At 36.4% G+C, this 18,760-nt stretch overlaps 1 protein-coding gene and 1 pseudogene across 1 annotated transcript in view; one reads left to right on the forward strand and one right to left on the reverse strand.

Moving 5' to 3' along the window:
- The window catches only part of COMMD1 (copper metabolism domain containing 1), a 181,443-nt gene that overhangs the window by 79,153 nt on the left and 83,530 nt on the right, over positions 1-18,760 (reverse strand). The window contains exon 2 of the mRNA XM_021699211.1: positions 12,504-12,785. Within this exon, the coding sequence (XP_021554886.1) occupies positions 12,504-12,785 (282 nt within the window). The remainder of the gene's footprint in view (positions 1-12,503; positions 12,786-18,760) is intronic.
- Positions 8,047-8,395, forward strand: LOC123326004 (annotated as a pseudogene).

Here is an 18,760-nt window from a genome sequence, read left to right on the forward strand (position 1 = left end):
CCTGTACAGTATGCCTAATTCCTTTGGGAAACTACTCCTCACCTATTCCATGTAGTATCAGCTGTCAACCTACACCCTACCTTGCCCTTGGTCAAAGAGCTGGACAAATACTACAAGCTAATTCCTGTAAATAGTGACTTCTCCATGAGTAGCTATGTGACCTACACAGGAAAAATAAGAATCAGTCTTTAATCAATACACATATATTGGTAAGAGAGAAACATCTCTTTCCCCTGGTATTTCTAAGCTGAAAAGATGAATCTGGACCTGATAACCATCATCTTACCTCCACGGGGAGTAAGCTTGTTTACAGAATGACATGAACAAAGCCAAGAGATATCTAAACCCAGGAACCATGTTTGGGCTTCTTAAGTACATAACCCACTACCCTCCTTTTTTTGCTTAATTAAGTTAGACACTGATATAGGTGCTTTGTTTTCTTTTAAATCTAAGTTGTATCAAATGCTAAAGAAAAGTTCAAAATATCCTGAGAATTCAGATTATCAGAGCCAGATGATATAACTGGAGAGAAATTCAAAAGAGAGGTATTCAGTATTTTGGACTGTGAAGAAGAGAGATCTTACTAAGTGAAAATGGGGGGGAAAAAAAAAAGAAAAAAGAAAATGGGGAGTGGATAAAGAACATTCCAAGCAGCAACAGGAAAGGTTATGCATGTATGGAAAATATAGTCCTGCTTGGTTGGACTGTACAATATAAATAGGTGATTGGGCATGGGAGCCTTAAATTATATCCTTAGACGACTAGGCTGTTTCCTTTAAACTAAGAGAGTGTATGAGGGGGAGGTATCACAGGATGACAGATCAAATTCATTTTGTGATCAATATTGTTTGAATGTGACCACTCATTTAGCCATGTACTCACTAGCTTTATCATCATAATTCAGTTCATGCTTCTCTACTGTATCCATAATACTATTAAATGACTTATTAAAATTCAGATATACTTCCTTTGTTTTTTACTTCCTCTAATCTACTTACATTAATAACCCTGGTAATAAACAGGAAGTTGAACTTATTCAGCAGTTAATCTGAGCTGGTTCCTAGTGACTACCACTCATCATTTACTGCTACCTGCATCTTGGGTGATACTACTAAGCTCTCTTTAATTAATTACACATAGAGCTATCAGGAAAGTTCAAAAAAATGAGAAACCTGAAACTTAGCTTCCAAGTTCAAATGTCCTACTTTCTACTTCCCCAAAGGGGAAATCATTTTTTTAAAAACCCATACAAAAGTGCTAAGAATGGCCTTAAACCATATATAAAAATTAACCAAAATGGATCAAAGACCTAAATGTAAGAGCTAAAACTATAAAACTCTTAGAAGAAAACACAGGGGAAAAAGTTCAATGACACTGGATTTGGCAATGATTTCTTAGATATGACACCAAAAGCACAGGAAACAAAAGAAAAAATAGATAAATTGGACTACATTAAAATTAAAAATTTCTGTGCATCTAAAAAGTGATTCACCAACTGAATGTGAGAGAATATTTGCAAGTCATGTATCTGTAGGGATTGATACCCAGAATTTATATATAAGGAACTCCTACAACTCAATAATGACACCAAAAGCAACAACAAAAAACAGGTTAAAAAATGGGCATAGGTCTTGAATAGATAATTCTCCAAAGAAGATTTACAAATGGCCCATAAGCATATGGAAAGATGCTCAACATCACTAATCATTAGAGAGTCAAAACCACAATACCACTTTGCACCCATTTGGATGGCTATTTATTTATCTAATTACTTATTTATATTTTTGAGAGAGAGAGAGCATGCAAGCAGGTGGGGGGTGCAGAGGGAGAGGGAGAGAGAGAATCTTAAGTAGGCTCCATGCCCGAGCCTAGCCTCAAGACCCTGAGATCATGACCAGAGCCATAATCAAGAGTCGGATGCTTAACTGACTGAGCCACCGAGGCATAGACGGCATTCATTAAAATAAAGAAGGAAAGTGGAAGAAGGAAAGAGAAAGGAAGGAAGGGAGGGAAGAAAGGGGAGTGGAGGGGAGGGAAAGGGGAGCAAGGGGAGGGAGAGGGGAAGAAGGGGAGGGAGGGGGAGGGAGGGAGGGAGAGAGGGAGAAAGGGAGGAAGGGAGGAAAGGAGGGAGGGAGTGTTGACAAAGATGTGCAAAATTTTGAATACTCATGCATTACTAGAAAGAATGTAAAATGGTGCGGCCACTGTGGAAAATAATTTGGTAGTTCCTCAAAAATGCAAACACGGAATTACCATATGATCCAACATTTCCGCTCCTAGGTATACACCCAAAAGAATTACAAGCAGGGATTCAAACAGATATTTGTACATCCATGTCCATAGTAACATTATTCACAATAGCCAAAAGGTGGAAACAACTCAAATGTCTATCAATATATTAAAGGATAAATAAAATCTGCCAGTACATACAATGAAATATAACTCAGCCTTAAAAAGGAATGAAATTCTGACACATGCTATGACATGGACAAATCTTAAGATATTATTCTAAGCAAAATAAGCCAGACACAAAAGGGCAAATACTGTATGATTCCACTTATACAAGGTATCTAGAGTAGGGAAATTCATAGATACAGAAAGTAAACAGAAGTTACTAAGGGCCAGAGAAAGGTAGGAATGGGGAATTATTGTTCAATGGATGTAGCATTCCTGTTAGGGATGATGAAAAAGTTCTGGAAAGAGAGAGTAGTGATGCTCACACAACACTGTGAATGTGCTTAAAACCAATGAACTCTACACTTAAAAATGGTTAAATGATAAATTCTATGTTATGTATATTTTACACGATAAAAAACAACAGCTAAGAATGAATGAGCTTGGGCCAGAGGTCTTCTACATTCATCCTGGCAGTAGATGTGGCATACATGGAATGAAGCCCACAGCCAACCAGCCAATATACAAATACTAGCCAAACACAAGCAGTTTCAACATTGCTGAGGAGGATAGACTGTCACCCTGAGTTCGGCATAAAGAACTTACATCTAAAAATTATTTCCAAGTCCTATTAAGGCTTGGTTTCCTGGCTTCCTTTCAAGCACCCCATCTGTCCACAAGAATAGAACCAGAGAGTCTGAACAGCAACAATCTGAAAGAAGTCCAACACCAGAGGCTTTCTGTTGGCAGGCTACTAGTCAGAAGCTGAGGATTTCAGCAGTGCCAAAGCCCCATTCTCACGGGGTCAATGAGCTTACAAAGACAAACACTCAAATCTCTCTCTCCCTCTTTAAATCATTTTACTGAAGTATAATATACATACAGAAATGGGCATACCATAAGAAACAATGATTTCTTTCAAAGCCTATTAGGAAAAATTTAAGCTCAGTAATCTCAAATGCATCTCTTTATAAATTGGAGTTTAAAAATAAAATTACTTCAGCACAAACAGCATTTTTTTAACTGCCAAATATTAAATCATTACTTTTAATTCATTTTTTTTCCTAAGTGGAAGGGCTAATTATAGCTATCAAAAAACTCAAGTTCTGTATTGGATGGTCATCTTAGCAATAAGACTATTTAAAGACAAGGATCATCAATTTATACTAACATACATGCAAAAAACTCAGAGTAATCGCTAATTCCTCACTTTCTTTCCTTTTCCACATGCTTTCCAACTCATCTCAAAGCAACTCATCTACATTCAAAACATTTCTTCTCTCTGCTCACTTCTTTCTACCTTGACTGCTAAAATTATCTCCCTCTGCTCTGCCAACATCATCTCACCTGGACCACTACAATAACTCCATATGTTCTCCTGGCTTCAATTTTTTGGGGGGGGAGGGGGCACAATACTGATTTTTATGTTATCCCTAGGCTTGACAAACAAATTTTGAAACATGTTACAATGAATTTTAAAAAGGAAGAGAACTGTCAAAATTGTGGAACAGAGGTGGAAATGTGGAATGGAGATTATCAGAGGTCTACATAATCCCATTTGGAAATGAAGTATTAATTTTGACTCTGTTCATTCTGGATACTTAGCCTTGGTAACAGAATGAGGGATGGAGTGTTTTGGTTTTTGCTTTGTTTTCACCTTGAGATCCCATTTTACCTACATATTATCACACAGAGATTTGGAAGCAAAAAAGAGAATTGCTTTTAATGTGCAAAAAACCAATTCCAACCTCAGGGGTTGGGGGGGGGGGGGGGGGTGGGGATCTTGGTGTCATGGCTTCACTCTGAACTGTGCTATAATCCATCCTTCACACATGAGTCAGAGTGATCCTATAAGAACATATCACATTGCATCATTCCTTTGTTTGAAACCTTCTAATTATTTCCTATTATACTTAGAATAAAAACCCAAATTTCTTACCAAAGCCAACTTCTTGCCTTTCCTGTTTCCTCTGCGTTTTGCGCTTCTAGATCAGCCTGCCTCCTCAGAAAGCCTTTCCTCACTCAAGCTAAAGCAGTAGCCCCTTACTTTGAGGTGAGATCTGGGCATCCATAATTTTTTAAAGCTTCCTGGGTGAGTCTGATATTCAGTGATGCTAAGACCAGTGCACTAAGAGTCTTACTTCTGCTTGCAATAATTTTTCTGTCAATTTACTTCTTGCTACTTCTTACTGCCTGTGGGTTGAGAAACTGGAAAACCAACATGTAGGACGTGATAAAAAAAGAAATGACAATCATCAGGAACCTGTACTAAACCCTACCAAAGGTCGTACCTAGCTGTTAAATGCAAGTGGTATGTTCATAAACTCTAAGGAATCTGTACTGCCTGTACCAACTTTTCTTAGTTCATGACTCTCAGCTCTGAATAGGAGAGCTGAAGTTGTCAGAGAAATCAAATGCAAATGTTACCTGCTCACAACTGCCTTCCCTAACTTCCTGGGTAAAGAGGGTTATTCCCTCTTCTGTGCTTTGGTAAGGTTCTTCAGTTTCTGATATACTTTCTTACACTAATTACTACTATTTTTCTTTTTCTGTCAGCTCCATAAGATAAAGGATTTGTCTATGTTGTTCACTGATGTATCCTCAAGGTCTAGGATGCTGTCTGGCACGTGATGTTCAGTAAATATTAGTTGAATGAATAAATGAATCACTGAATCCATTATTTACGAAGCATCTACCGTGTGTCAGACTCTCAATAGGTGTTGGGGATATATCAGTGAACAAAACACTAAAAATCCTTGCCCCCTTATATGCTAATGTGGAGCACAGGCAAGATTAATAAAACAAAATATACAGTATGCTAGTTAGAATAAGTGGCAGGAAGAAAAAATACAGAAAAAAAAAAAAAACTAATCTATGATAACAGAAGGTACATCACTGGTTTCCTAGGAGTTGGGGTAGAGAGAGGGATGAACTATAAAGGGGCACAAGGAAACTTCTGGGGGCTGATGGACACATTCTGCCTCTTGACTATAGTGGTAATTTTACAAGTGTATACACCAGCCAAAATTAATCAAATTGGACACTTCAAATGGATGCAGATTATTGTATGGATATTATGGCTCAATGAAGTTTTAAACAATAAAGCAGGAAGTGGAGGACTGAACTTTTAGAAAGATGGTCAGTGAAAACATTAATGAGAAGGTGAATTAGGAAAAAAAAAAAAAGATGTCAGAAAAGTGGAAAAGCTATTATTGCAGATATCTGAGGGAAGATCAATCCAGAGAGAAGGAACAGCAAATGCACAGATATGTTCCACATGCTTGACATGTTCCACAAATCAGCAAGGAAGCCACTGGGTCTAGTTAGAGAAGAGTGAGTAAGGGAAAGAGCTATTAATCTAATTGAGATAGGAAGTCACTAATGAGATAAGAGCCATGAATACATGATTTGCTCTGTGAATATACTACTGTGTGTTGAGAATAAGTTAAAGAGCAGATGCAAATAGACCAGTTGGAGGATGTTGTTAACGATCTAGGAGAACAGTGTTGGTGATCTGAACAGAATAGTGGGGAGGGAGGGTGTTAGTGAGAAGTAGTAAAATTTAAGCCATATTTTAAAATTAAACCTAGCAGGATTTGATGATGGACTTGATGTGGGTGTGAGAAAATGAAAGGATATAAATTGGAAGAATGGATGTGTCACTAACTGAGATGAAAAAAATGAAGGAGGAACAGGTTTAGGAGGCTTATGAGGAACTTAATTTGGGGCATATTTAATTTTTTGATACCCTTTTCACATTTAAGTAGAATTCTCAAGTATGTCATAAATATATATCTGGAATTTAGGGGGAAAATCTAGTTTGAAGATATAATTCAGGAGCTGTTAGCATATAGATGATATTTAAATCCATGAAAATGGATAGGATAACCTAGGAAGTGTGTTGTACATAAGAAGAAAAGAGGACCAAGGACCTGAGGCCAGGGACACTCCAACTTTTAGATGTTGGGGAAATGAGAAGGAGCCAGCAAAAGAGATCTAAAAGGGGGAAAGAAAAGAGCAGACTAGATAGCTAAAAGGAAAATCAGGCAAATGTGGTATCCTGGAAGGACAAGTGTTTCAAAGAAAAGAGAACTCAAGTAGGTCAAATGCTCATGGGTCAAGTAACTGCAATCTCAAAAGGCTGCTACTTAAGACCAAAATAAATGCAAATGCAAAACATTGTATAAATTTTTAAACAACGACTTGGCTAAGAAAACCAAGGACTACATTAATAGTAGAGCAAACTAATATTTAACACATCAAAAATATGAAATACCACTTATTACACAATAAGAAGTATAATATATAAAACATACTCAAAATGTCTACTTTTCAATTGGTAAATTATCAACTACTGAATAATTCTGATTTTAATCTTTCATATTAGATGACCACTTTAAACTTACATTTTCCCCCATTAACTATAACTATTCTGTTATGTAACTATCCATTTTAATTTATAATAGTAAAAGCTTTTTTTGCAACTTTTTTTTCTATTTTGGTAAACATTTCCTCTGTACAAGGTATTTTTTTGCAAATAGCTAATTCAGAGTTAGAATTTAAATTTTAAGCTTTAGATCTCCATGTTTGTTTTTTAGCAAACATGAACAAAGTAAAAATCACAGTGGCTTTCAAGGGAGACAAAACTTCTTATTCTTCTTCTTTTCTGTGTGGTTATAGACTTTAGGCATTGTCTTCTATAAATGATATCTTGGAACTGTAAATTTAGGACCTCAACTTTAGAACACAAACTATTATGAAACACACCTTAGAGCTACAAAAAAGCCCATTCAGAACTAAATGGGCTTTTAGCCCATTCAGAACTAAAGTTTAAATAAACTCCATGTTCTAAACCTGATATAAAATATAAAATGAAAAATTTATTTTTAAAAACCCATTCTAAACTGATTTAATAATCCCCAAGTTGTTAAATTTCATCAATCCCTAGTGACAAAAGGTGGTTTATTACATTACCTTCACTAATTTCTGTGGAAGTTATCCTTTATTATATCGTTAAAAGTGAAAACAAGCTTAAATATAAGAATTACCAGAAATAGGCCAACCACTACAGCTTATATAACCAAATGAGATATCTAAGCTCCCCTTGGTAGGTATTTGGAGTAAGGCAATATGATCTTAAAATGGTGACTGAGCATTGATAAAAACAATGGCATTTTATTTATTCTCTATATTCTATCCTTGTATTTCATTTTTTAAAAAGATTTTATGTATGTATGTACGTATGTATGTTTTGAGTGTGAGCAGGGAAAGCGGGAGAGAATCTCAAGCAGACTCCACACCAAGCACGGAGCCCCAGGTGGGGTTTGATCCCATGACCCCGAGATCATGACCTGAACCGAAATCAAGAGTTGGATGCCTGACTGAGCCACCCAGGTGCCCCTATCCTTTTATTTCTCCATATATTTATACACACACACATAAAACCTATGTATGTACAAACGTGTTTATGTAAGTGAGAAAAGAGTGTCAGAGAATGTGTATGTGTTTTAATCTTTGCTTCTTTTCCTATGACACAAACCAGGGAGTTGTGGTGGCATTGCTCAAACTGGTGAAGCTACAGTGGTATAACAGAGCTGAGCTGTTAATAATAATAATAAACTGGTTATTAATCACCCAAGCTCGAGAAGGATAATGGCAGACCTCGGTGAGGCACATGAAGCAGAGTTGCAGCACCTGGTGGCAGCCAAACAACAAAAGGTGCATGCAGTTCACTGCACAGGTGTATCACATCTTGGAGCTGTGCTGGGATAAATGTGTGGAGGAGCCAGAGAATCGCCTAGACTCTCCCACTGAAAATTCTCTCTCCAGCTGTGTGGGCTGCTTCACTGACACTACTCTTGCTATCACCAGTCAGTCTGCCCAGACTGTACAGAAAGAGCAGTGGGCCATCCCCAGGGAGAGTGACAGAAGAAGCAAAGGACTTGTTATTAAGCAGACTGAAGGGCAGGGGAGGGGAGGCTGTCTTCCCTACGTCTGCTGAAAACAGACCCAAACCTAGAGGAGTGCTTGGTACACTAAATCCTAGTCTAGAAACGGCAGTAACATTAGCCATTTTTAGAAAGGCAAAAAGAAACAGAGCTTTGTATTTCTGATCTTTACAGGCAGGGCACTTCAAAATGTATACGAAAGAACAATTTGGTGGAAGATAAGAGGAACAATTTATCACTAAACGGTTCAGCACTGAGGTTGTGGCTAAATGTTTCCTCACAAAATGTTTTATTGGTCTTGAAAAACAAGAAGTCACAAAAAAGGGGTGCTTAGCTGGCTCAGTCAGAAGAGCATGTAAATCTTGATCTCAGGGTTGTGAGTTCGAGCCCCATGTTGGGTGTTGAGATTACTAACAAAAATAAATAAATTCTAAAAAAAAAAAGTCACAAAGGAAAAACCAACACATCTTTATAAAATACCAAAATTCAATCTTTAAAAAAGAAATAACCATAAATGAGACTTCACTAAACATATAAATTATCCCCCCAAAAGTTACTATTTAAAAAAGAAGACATTCTATGATAATTAGATTCCAGAAGAAAACCACAACATGGAGTTAATAAGTATATTAAATAACAAAACTTTTCTAAAGACACATACCAGATTCCAATAGTCCTCAAGGCTTGGGGACCCTCAGTGATTTATGCCCAAATATGATAGGATCTCAACTGTACAAGTAAAGCACTTGTTCTTTTCTTTGTACATGAAATGTTCACCTCAAAGTGTTCTATGTTCTTTCACCATTGAATTCATGTTTTATTCTTGCAAAATTTTTTATTTCTGTTGGAGAAAAACATTCTAAGAAAAGTAATTAGTTCACTAGTTCATACTCATTTTCTCTAGCTCTGTAGATTTCCATAAATGTATACTGCTTTAGTTACTTCTCTATTACTTCGGCTTCCTCATCTTCCAAAAGTTTATTATATTGTGTTAATAGAAAAAAGCCAGTGCCTGTGCTTGGTCACTGATCACCAAATGTAGTTTTTGGACTAAAGAAAGAAGTAACACAAACTAGCAGGAGAAAGCAATTTAAATAGAGAAGGGAAGACAAAAAACCCACCACTACCACATCTAGTTCCTGAAGAAAGTCCCCAAGCACTCCATACATTATGGTAACTAGAAGTACTATGCCAACGTATATTGAATTCTCACTGTAAAAATTTGATACCAAGCTCTATTTACACTTCACATTGTTTGGCTACCTTTAATACAGTGGTTCTCAACTCTGGATGAATATTGGAATCACTAACTTTAACGAATACTGATACTCAGGTCCCATCCCCACAGATTCTTATTTAATTGGTCTCAACACCGTCCTAAGCATGAAAAATTTTAAAGCCCCACAAGCGATTCTTATGTGCAGCTATCATTGAGAACAAGTGATTTAAAATGACATAAACTGAAGACAGTAATTTAGTTACTTTGGGGTATATCAATACACACATATGCACACACACAGAGTTCAAAAAAGTTGGTCATCTTCTTGGAAGCAACCTCTCAGTATCTTAGAATCATTAATTCTCTCACAAGTTCATTCAATGTCTACATATGAAAATAACTTTGACTTTGTTGCCTATAGATGTTCTAAAAACTGGAAATTTGATATAGTGGAGTACTTCATAAATAATATTTACTTAGAGGCTGACAGAAATACTAACCAAGGATCCAGGTCTCACAAAAACATTTCCTGTAGGATTTGGGCTGTATGTTTTATTGCCAGCCTAGGTTGTATTATTGTTTACTTTTTTCTTTACAACTTTTCTTAAGAATATATTTGCAGTCAAAGGATTTTGTGGGTTAAAGAGCAATTTCAGTATCAATGCTGTCGACTACCTTATTTTATTATGAACATGTTTTTTTGACTCCTAGATGTTGGTATCAATGGTTTTTGGGGAAAAAAATCAATTTAGTGATTTCCATTTTAGTTTTCATTTTACCACATAGTACCTCTGTCTAAAGGAAATCATATCTATCTCAGATACCTTCTCTAGAAAATGGGGATAGACTACTTCACCTGTGTAATTCACCAGGTAAGTGCTTAAGGACTCTCTGACTTCTAAGATCTGTTGATTATATTGTGATAGGTAAACTTTCTAGAAACATCAATGTCCATTTATTTACATATTGTCTGTTGCTGCTTTTGAGCTACAACAACAAAGTTGAGTACTTATGACAGAAACTATACCGTTGTCAAGCACAAACTATCTGGCCACTTAAAAAAAAATTTACCAACTCGTTCTAATTGATCACAAAATATCCCTGAAGCTAGCCAACATTATTTGTAGTGAGGTTTAGATTTACTGTTGGCAAAATCATTCTACACTTAAAAAAAACAGACAGTTGAGGGCGCCTGGGTGGCTCAGTTGGTTAAGCGACTGCCTTCGGCTCAGGTCATGATCCTGTTTTTTTTAAAAAAAAAACAAAAAAAAAACCCAGACAGTTGAATGCCACTTTGGGTAACAAGATCAAAGAAAAAACTTTAAAGATTTTCAAGTAGATTTAAAAAATCCCTGTGGTGATACCCAATAAATCCAGATGATCTAAGTTACTAAAATCAAAAGGCAGTTTAAGAAATAATAGGAAAATACCAAGTTAAAGTATTTTTTTATTAAAAATTTTATTTTATTTATCTGACAGAGAGAGAGAGAGCAAGCACACAAGCAAGGGGGGGCGGGCAGCAGAGGAAGAAAGAGAAGCAGGCTCTCTGCTGAGCAGGGAGCCCAATGCGGGGCTCAATCCCAGGACCCAGGTATCATGACCTGAGCCGAAGGCAGACACTTGACCGACTGAGCCACCCAGGCGACCCTGCTCAAGTTAAAGAAGTATTATAACAGCTTTCTAGGAATATCTTAAAATAGATATGCATGTTTTCATATTCCTACCCAAATTATAAAAACTTAAAGACAAAATGAAATAATCACTACTGCCAAATAAAAAATGAATAGCCTATACAAATGGCTAGTGAAACTTAGATATCCAAGTATACTTAACACATAACACACCTTTGTAATCTGTCAGATTTTTGATCTAGGAACAGTAGGAGGAAGGCCATATATGACAATGGTTAAGAGAATGGACTTTAGGGTCAGACAAACCAAAGTCAAAAAAGGCAATAGCACTATTTTACAATAACTGTATAAAAGATTCTCCAAATGTATTTTGAAAAAGAATTATTTTTTAAAGGAATTACCTTTTAAATTAAAATTAGTGTTATTATGGAACTACAAACACTGAAAAATCCTAAGAAACTTAAGAAAGGAATATGTAAGGGAAACTGACAGCTAAAAAAATGCTCTCATCTGTAGAAAAAAAATAAATTTCTATTATAGGATGTAACAGAAGCACTTATTTGATTATTTATCTGAAAATAAATTTAGTTAGCTAATTCAGTGATCTGGGTTTTCTCTTCCCAATTATGGGTTGCTGCTTTTTTCTTTTTTTCTCAAAAGGCATACACCAGGTCATTAAAAGTCTGATCTGGCAGTCATCTGAAGCACAAACTGAATGACTTCAAGAAAAACAATGTAGATGCCAAAATCATTTGCTATAATGACGATGGAAACTGCAAGAAAAAGAGGACTGTTTTGTAAATAATCAAGATCAAATTAAAAATTATTTGTGGGCTCAAGGATAGAGATAGCACACTTAGGGTCTTTAGGAACAAATACTGTAATTAAGATACACTGCCAAAAAAGATGACTGGGTGAGACAGTTTTGTTCTGTGTTGTTTAATCTCAATTTCTGCTCTTTATTTAGCATCTCTATCATTGCTTTAAAGATTCTGACCAAATGCCAAGAATTCTGAGATCTAACCAAAATGGAGTAGTAGCCAACTTCTGTGCAATCACCTCAATGACCCATTCTGTACTTCTGAGATAACTGCCAGGACCATGAGGCTGGTTTCCAGATTCTATCCAAAACTGGGAATATCCAAATTTTCAGATGATTCCATATCTGAAAAGGGATTCTAGGAAACAGGGTCTTTTCCTATTATTCTTATTATCTCTGCAAAGAAGACTGTTACATAAAATCAATCTGAATATATAGCTAACATGTAATGAGAAATATAGTTTACAAAAGGAAATTAAAGTTTGATTTACCTGTCCACTTTTCCCTATTTCCAGCTCCATTATAGCAACAGGGGTGTGAATTTGAGCTGAATGCCTTGACTGCGACTTGCCATCAATTCTCCAACTCAGGCCCCGAAGCCCACTGTCCCAACGGCTCTGGTTCATTAGGCTCTCTCGAATTTTTATCTTGTGGCTTTTCCAGAATTTGGAAATGACAGCAGCTTGGTCAGATGTGATCCCACCTTGCTTTTTGGTTTGAGCGGTCAAGAATGCCTCCAGCTGGTTGAAATCCATGTCTGCAGATGCAATAGACTATAATGACAGAAAAAAAAATAAATTTGAATTTGGTAAATAAATAGAAAAAGATAGCTTCTTAACTAAAGATCATATTTTGAATGATTATTAAATTGCCATTGCTGTTTTATTTATTTATTTATTTATTTTTATTTTTATTTTTTTTGACAGAGAGAGACACAGCGAGAGAGGGAACACAAGCAGGGAGAGCAGGAGCAGGAGAAGCAGGCTCCCCGCCGAGCAGGGAACCCGATGCGGGGCTCGATCCCAGGACCCCGGGATCATGACCCAAGCCGAAGGCAGAAGCCCAACAACTGAGCCACCCAGGCACCCCGCCATTGCTGTTTTTAATTATTTTATTTATTTATTTGAGAGAGAGAGTAAGTGAGAGAGAGTGAGCTCGAGTAGAGGAGGAGTAGAGGGAGAGGGAGAAGCAGACTCCCCACTGAGCAGGGAGCCCGACATGGGGCTCGATCCTGGGACTCCAGAATCATGACCTGAGCCCAAGGCAGACGCTTAACCGACTGAGCCATCCAGGCGCCCTGCCATTGCTGTTTTGAGAACAGTAAGCTGCTACATAAACTGAAGTGGAAAATCATCAAAGGTCTGTGGCAATGGAGCCTTCAAGAGGACAGTGACTGTTAATGATCTGGTCTCAAGACAAGATTTTCCTTGCCTCTTCTTTGGTATTTCCTTATCCTCCCCTGGCCATTGGGGTTGGCATGAGCTCCAAACCAGACAAATCATAGTTATCCTCCTTTCTCTGGACACAACAGCTGATCCAAATCAATCTCCTAATTTAGAGCAGGAAAAGAAATGGTCTTGCCTCTTGGGGTCATGGTATCAGAAAAACATGAGGCTAGGATGCAGACTGCTCTCTTTGATCTTTTGGCAAAGGCCTGATTGCAATAAAAAGAATGAAGCCAAGCAGAGTTGAGAGTGGGTTCTAAAGGAGTGATATCCCTGCTCTATAATCCCCAAGGCCCTGGTTCCTGTAAACCTTCCTTCAATTCCGTCCGTATGCTATCTCAGCATCCTTTCCACCTTCAGGTACCAAAAAATTTGATTTACTATTCAAGATAGTTTAAGCTATATTCCTATCATTTAGAACCAACAGTTCTGACTAAACTTGGGCAGTAGCATTGAGAACAATGAGTGTGAAGACAGTATACAAGCATAGCATAGGTAGAGGAAGTAGGACGGGGCTGACAGACAAACATACTGCCTTTCATTCTTCAATTAATGTAAAAAAAAAAACTATATGATAAATGTAACAACGTTTGATAAAGATATTTCACAGTATAATTCAAATAAACATCATCATAAACACCCAAATTCTCTATCTAAGCCACTCAATAGAAACATCAATTTGTATAATATACTATAATTAAGTCAAATTATTTCTACTAGCACTTTGCTTCACAATATCACATCACAACGTAGATGATTCATATCATACTTTTCCTCAAATCATATGAAGGTATCTATTTTGATATAACCTCACCTGTGACAATTTATTTTGGTTGGGTCCCAGTCAATAATATATTGAACTGGGATCAATTCATCCAAATTTAGAATAATCAGAAATTAAATAAGGAACTGATTGTGGTTCGAGTCCAAAGTCATCAATTTTCATTTATTCAAGAAATATTTGAATAGCTACCATGGAATAGACACTGTTCAAGGCATGCCACCTCTATCCACCAGGAGCCTCAGCTGGCAGCCTGGTACTCACTTATTCCTGATTCTTGCCCCCTCCTCCACAACTTGAATTAGTGGTTTTCAACACTGGCTGCACATTAGAATAATGAGGTACATTTTTTTTTTTTTTAAGATTTACTTATTTTGAGAGAGAGAGAACTCGAGTGAGCAGGGGGAGGGGCAGAGGAAGAGGAAAGAAGAGTCTTAAGCAGACTCCACACTGAGCACGGAGCCCCCATGGGGGGGTTCAATTCCATGACCCTGAGTTCATGACCTGAGCTGAAACCAGGAGTCTGATGCTTAACCAGCTGTACACCCAGGCGCCCCATGAGGTACATTTTTAAAATATCAATGCCCAGACTCTATCCCAGAAATTCTGATTTCTAAAAATTCTAAAACAGGGCCTAGGCAGTGGCATTGTTTAAAAGCTTCCCAAATCATTCTAATGAGCAACAAAGGTTAAGAACTAAGCCTACAACATTTTGTTCATCAACTTCTACTGATTCTTATATCTGAAATAATTCTCTAATAATGTGTCCCTTCTGCTCTGTCCCTACTACCCAGTATTGAGTACTTGAGAGCAATCACTCTCTTGTACCTAAACTAGGCTTCTACCTTGTACCTCCTCAACTCCCACCAAAGTAATCTAAATGTCAGGGCACCTGGGTACTCAGCCAGTTAAGCCTCCGACTCTTGATTTTGGCTCAGGTCATTGTCTCAGGGTTCTGAGAACAAGCCTCACTTTGGGCTCGGCACTCAGCGCAGAGCCTGCTTGTCCCTTCCCTCTGCTCTTCCTCGCACTCTTTCTCTATCTCTAAAAATCTTTTAAAAAGAAAAAAAATTAATAAAATGTCAATAGGATACTATCACTTCCCTGTGTTAAGGTTTCCAACAGTTGGCTATTACCTGCTATAGTGGTTATCAATTGTAAAAATTCCTGTGTAAGTTATGTTACAAATAATGTTATTATTAGTAGTAAAAGAATTAAAGTTTGTAAAATTTATTTTTATAAACATAAATTGGGAGGGTTTTCAAGGTTAACTTTATATTAACAATTCTTGCCTCATTTTAACTGTTTCCTTGAATAGAAGAAAAAAAGAAAATTACAAACACAAGAAACCTACATCAGAATAAATCATGCATATTACTGTTAAGTGTGTCACAGAGGAATAAAATATTGAAAACTGATCATCTAGGGTAGTGGTCCTCAACAAGGTAGTACTGCCCTCCGAAGTAACTTGAAAAATGTTTGGAGCTGTGTTTGGTTTCATAGTGATTGCAGTGCTTACTGGCATCCAGTGAGCAGGACCTAGGAATGCTAGGCATCCTACAATCCTCAAGAAAATGAGTTGACAAACTTTCTGTAAAGTTGTTATTATATATTCCTTTTTTTTTTTTTTTTTTTTTGGTCCAACTCTAAAAATATACAAACCTAAGATTCTTAGCTCATGAGCTATACAAAAATAGGCAGTGTGGCTCTGGGATGTAGTTTACCAATCCCTGCTCAAGAACATTCCACAAAACAAACTGACTCATGCCCCACATGACTTGGTAACGTCCCATCTAACATTATGTGGAAAAACCTGTTTATAATTACCCGAACCTAGAAATTAATTTTTCTTTTTTCATAAAAAATATTTTGCAGTTTTAATAAATACCAAATTTTATAGGAATGAAAGTAATATAATTTGTACTTTAGTTTGGTCAGAACTTTACAAACAGTTGTCGAACATTTTGGAAAATCTCATTACCAATGGCAATACCAGTTAAAATATCTGAATTATCAATATATCTATATAAGTCTGTGTTTATTGTTGCACATTCACAGGGATTCTACATATAGGTACAAGTATATGTTTGATTCACTATATGTTCTAATGCAGTAATGCTTGAATATTTACATTTTAAAATACATTATTTCAAATTATTTTATTATAAATTGACTATATTAGATTTATGTCATGATGTTGATTTGTTAGAAATTATGCATGTTAATTTTATTATATATGAATTACAATTATACATAAATTCTATTTAAGAATAAATAAAGGGGGATTAGAAAATATTTACTATAGTGTGCCTGGGTGGCTCAGTAGGTTAAGCGTCTGCCTTTGGCTCAGGTCATGATGCCAGGGTCTTAGGATCGAGTCCTGCATCGGGCTCTCTGCTCAGCGGCAAGTCTGCTTCTCCCTCTCCCCTTCCGCTCGTTCTCTCTCTCTCAAATAAGTAAATAAATAAAATCTTAAAAAAGAGAGAAAATATTTACTATAGAAAGGAAACAATGGATATAATAGGTTTGAGAACCACTGCCTCATATCTTACAGCTTCCTGCTTTCCTCACTTGTCATTCACACAGCACTAACCTATTTGAAATTCCCCTACGAGAAATCCTAACATGCTACTTCTTTCTATGTGTCTTTGTCCATTATTCTAACTGCTTGAAATGTCCTTCCATCACATTAACTTCCACCAGATTAAATGTCCTTCACCAGATTAACTCCTATTTACCATTCAAGACTCATTTCAAGCATGGCTTCTCCAATATTCCTCCTCCCCTAAAAAGGTAAGGGCCCCTTTCTATTCCAGAAATGCCCTAATATCTCTGTCATCACACTTACCTCAATGTAACGGAATTATCTGTTTACAAGTCTATTTCACCCAACAGATTCTCATCTGTGAGGGCAGGGTCTACATTATCTCTGCAATTATAGCATCTAACACAACCCCTAGAATTCATGTTCTTTTTTTTTTTTTTTTAGATTTTATTTATTTATTTGAGAGAGAGAGAATGAGAGAGAGAGCACATGAGAGGGGGGAGGGTCAGAGGGAAAAGCAGGCTCCCTGCGGGACTCGATCCTGGGACTCCAGGATCATGACCTGAGCCAAAGGCAGTCGCTTAACCAACTAAGCCACCCAGGTGCCCTAGAATTCATGTTCTAAAAAGCACTCACAACCTTAACAACAACTTTTTAAACCAAAAATAATAAATGCTGCAGATCAACATAAAGTCTAGAATTATTTAAAGTTACCAACTTCTTTACAAAATCCTCTCATGTATATCACAAACCATAAACTCCTAGATAAAGATAAAAAATAATCCCAAAGTGATGATTTGTTTGCCTAATCTAGCCTTGCTAAGCAAGGGACTCTGAGCCAAAGGTAATTTAGGCTATGAAATCAGAGGAAAGGGAGAATTTGAATAAAAAATAAAAATGTAAACCATCATATTATTATTATTGGCAAAACTGCTGCTGCTAGAATATAATCACTGAGTGAAGCCACATTATGTCACTGACGGTAGACAGCTTAGAGAAACTGCTGGTCTCCTAGTCAACATAGATCAGCATTATGCTAAAGATATACTTGACTGGAACATGATGATCCAAAAACAATTTTTATGTTAAAAATTAATAACTATAAATCTGAAACTGAAATTTCAAATAAACACAAAAAGGTAGTAGGAGAGAGGAGAAGTAAACCCACGCCAAGTTATTCATGGCTACTTCAGAGAAAAGAAACAGACTGATAATTATATATATCTGTGTGGGTATATATATATATAATTCCTATCAAAATCCTAGCAAGAAATTTTGTACATATACACAAAATTATTCTAAAATTTATATGGAAAGCCAAAGGAAACAGAATAGATAAAAACAACTTTTGAAAACAAAAACAATAAAGTGGGAGAAATCAGTCTTCCTCATTTCAAGACTTAAGATGTAGCTACAATAATCAAGACTGTAGTATGTACAGCGGAGAGGAGACATAAGCTAATGGAACAGAATAACACAAAAACAGACCCACACAAACATGAACAACTGATTTTTGACAAAGGTACAAAAGCAATTAAATGGAGAAAAGAAAGGCAGCCTTTTCAACAAAAGGTAGTTAAGTAAGTAGATATACTTAAGTTAAAAAAAAAAAGGAACCTCAACATAAATATCCTAACTTATATAAAAACTAACTTAAAATAGATCATGGGCTTAGATATAATACAAAACCATAGATCTTTTTTTAAAAATAGAAGACAATCTTTGATATCTACGTAGAACTAGGCAAAGAGGTCCTAGATTCAACACCAAAGCATGATCCATAAAAGGAAAAACTACTATATTCGACCTTACCAAAATTAACTTTGTCCTGTGTAAAAAAAAACACTGAAGGGAGGAAAAGACAGCCTACAAACTGGGAGAAAAAATTTCAAAACAAATATTTGACAAAGGACTAATATCTAAAATATAGAAAGAACTTTCAAATTTAACATTAAAAAATAAATAATCCCATTAGAA

Source organism: Neomonachus schauinslandi, chromosome 10 (assembly GCF_002201575.2).
Source record: "Neomonachus schauinslandi chromosome 10, ASM220157v2, whole genome shotgun sequence".
Taxonomy (NCBI): Eukaryota; Metazoa; Chordata; class Mammalia; order Carnivora; family Phocidae; genus Neomonachus; species Neomonachus schauinslandi.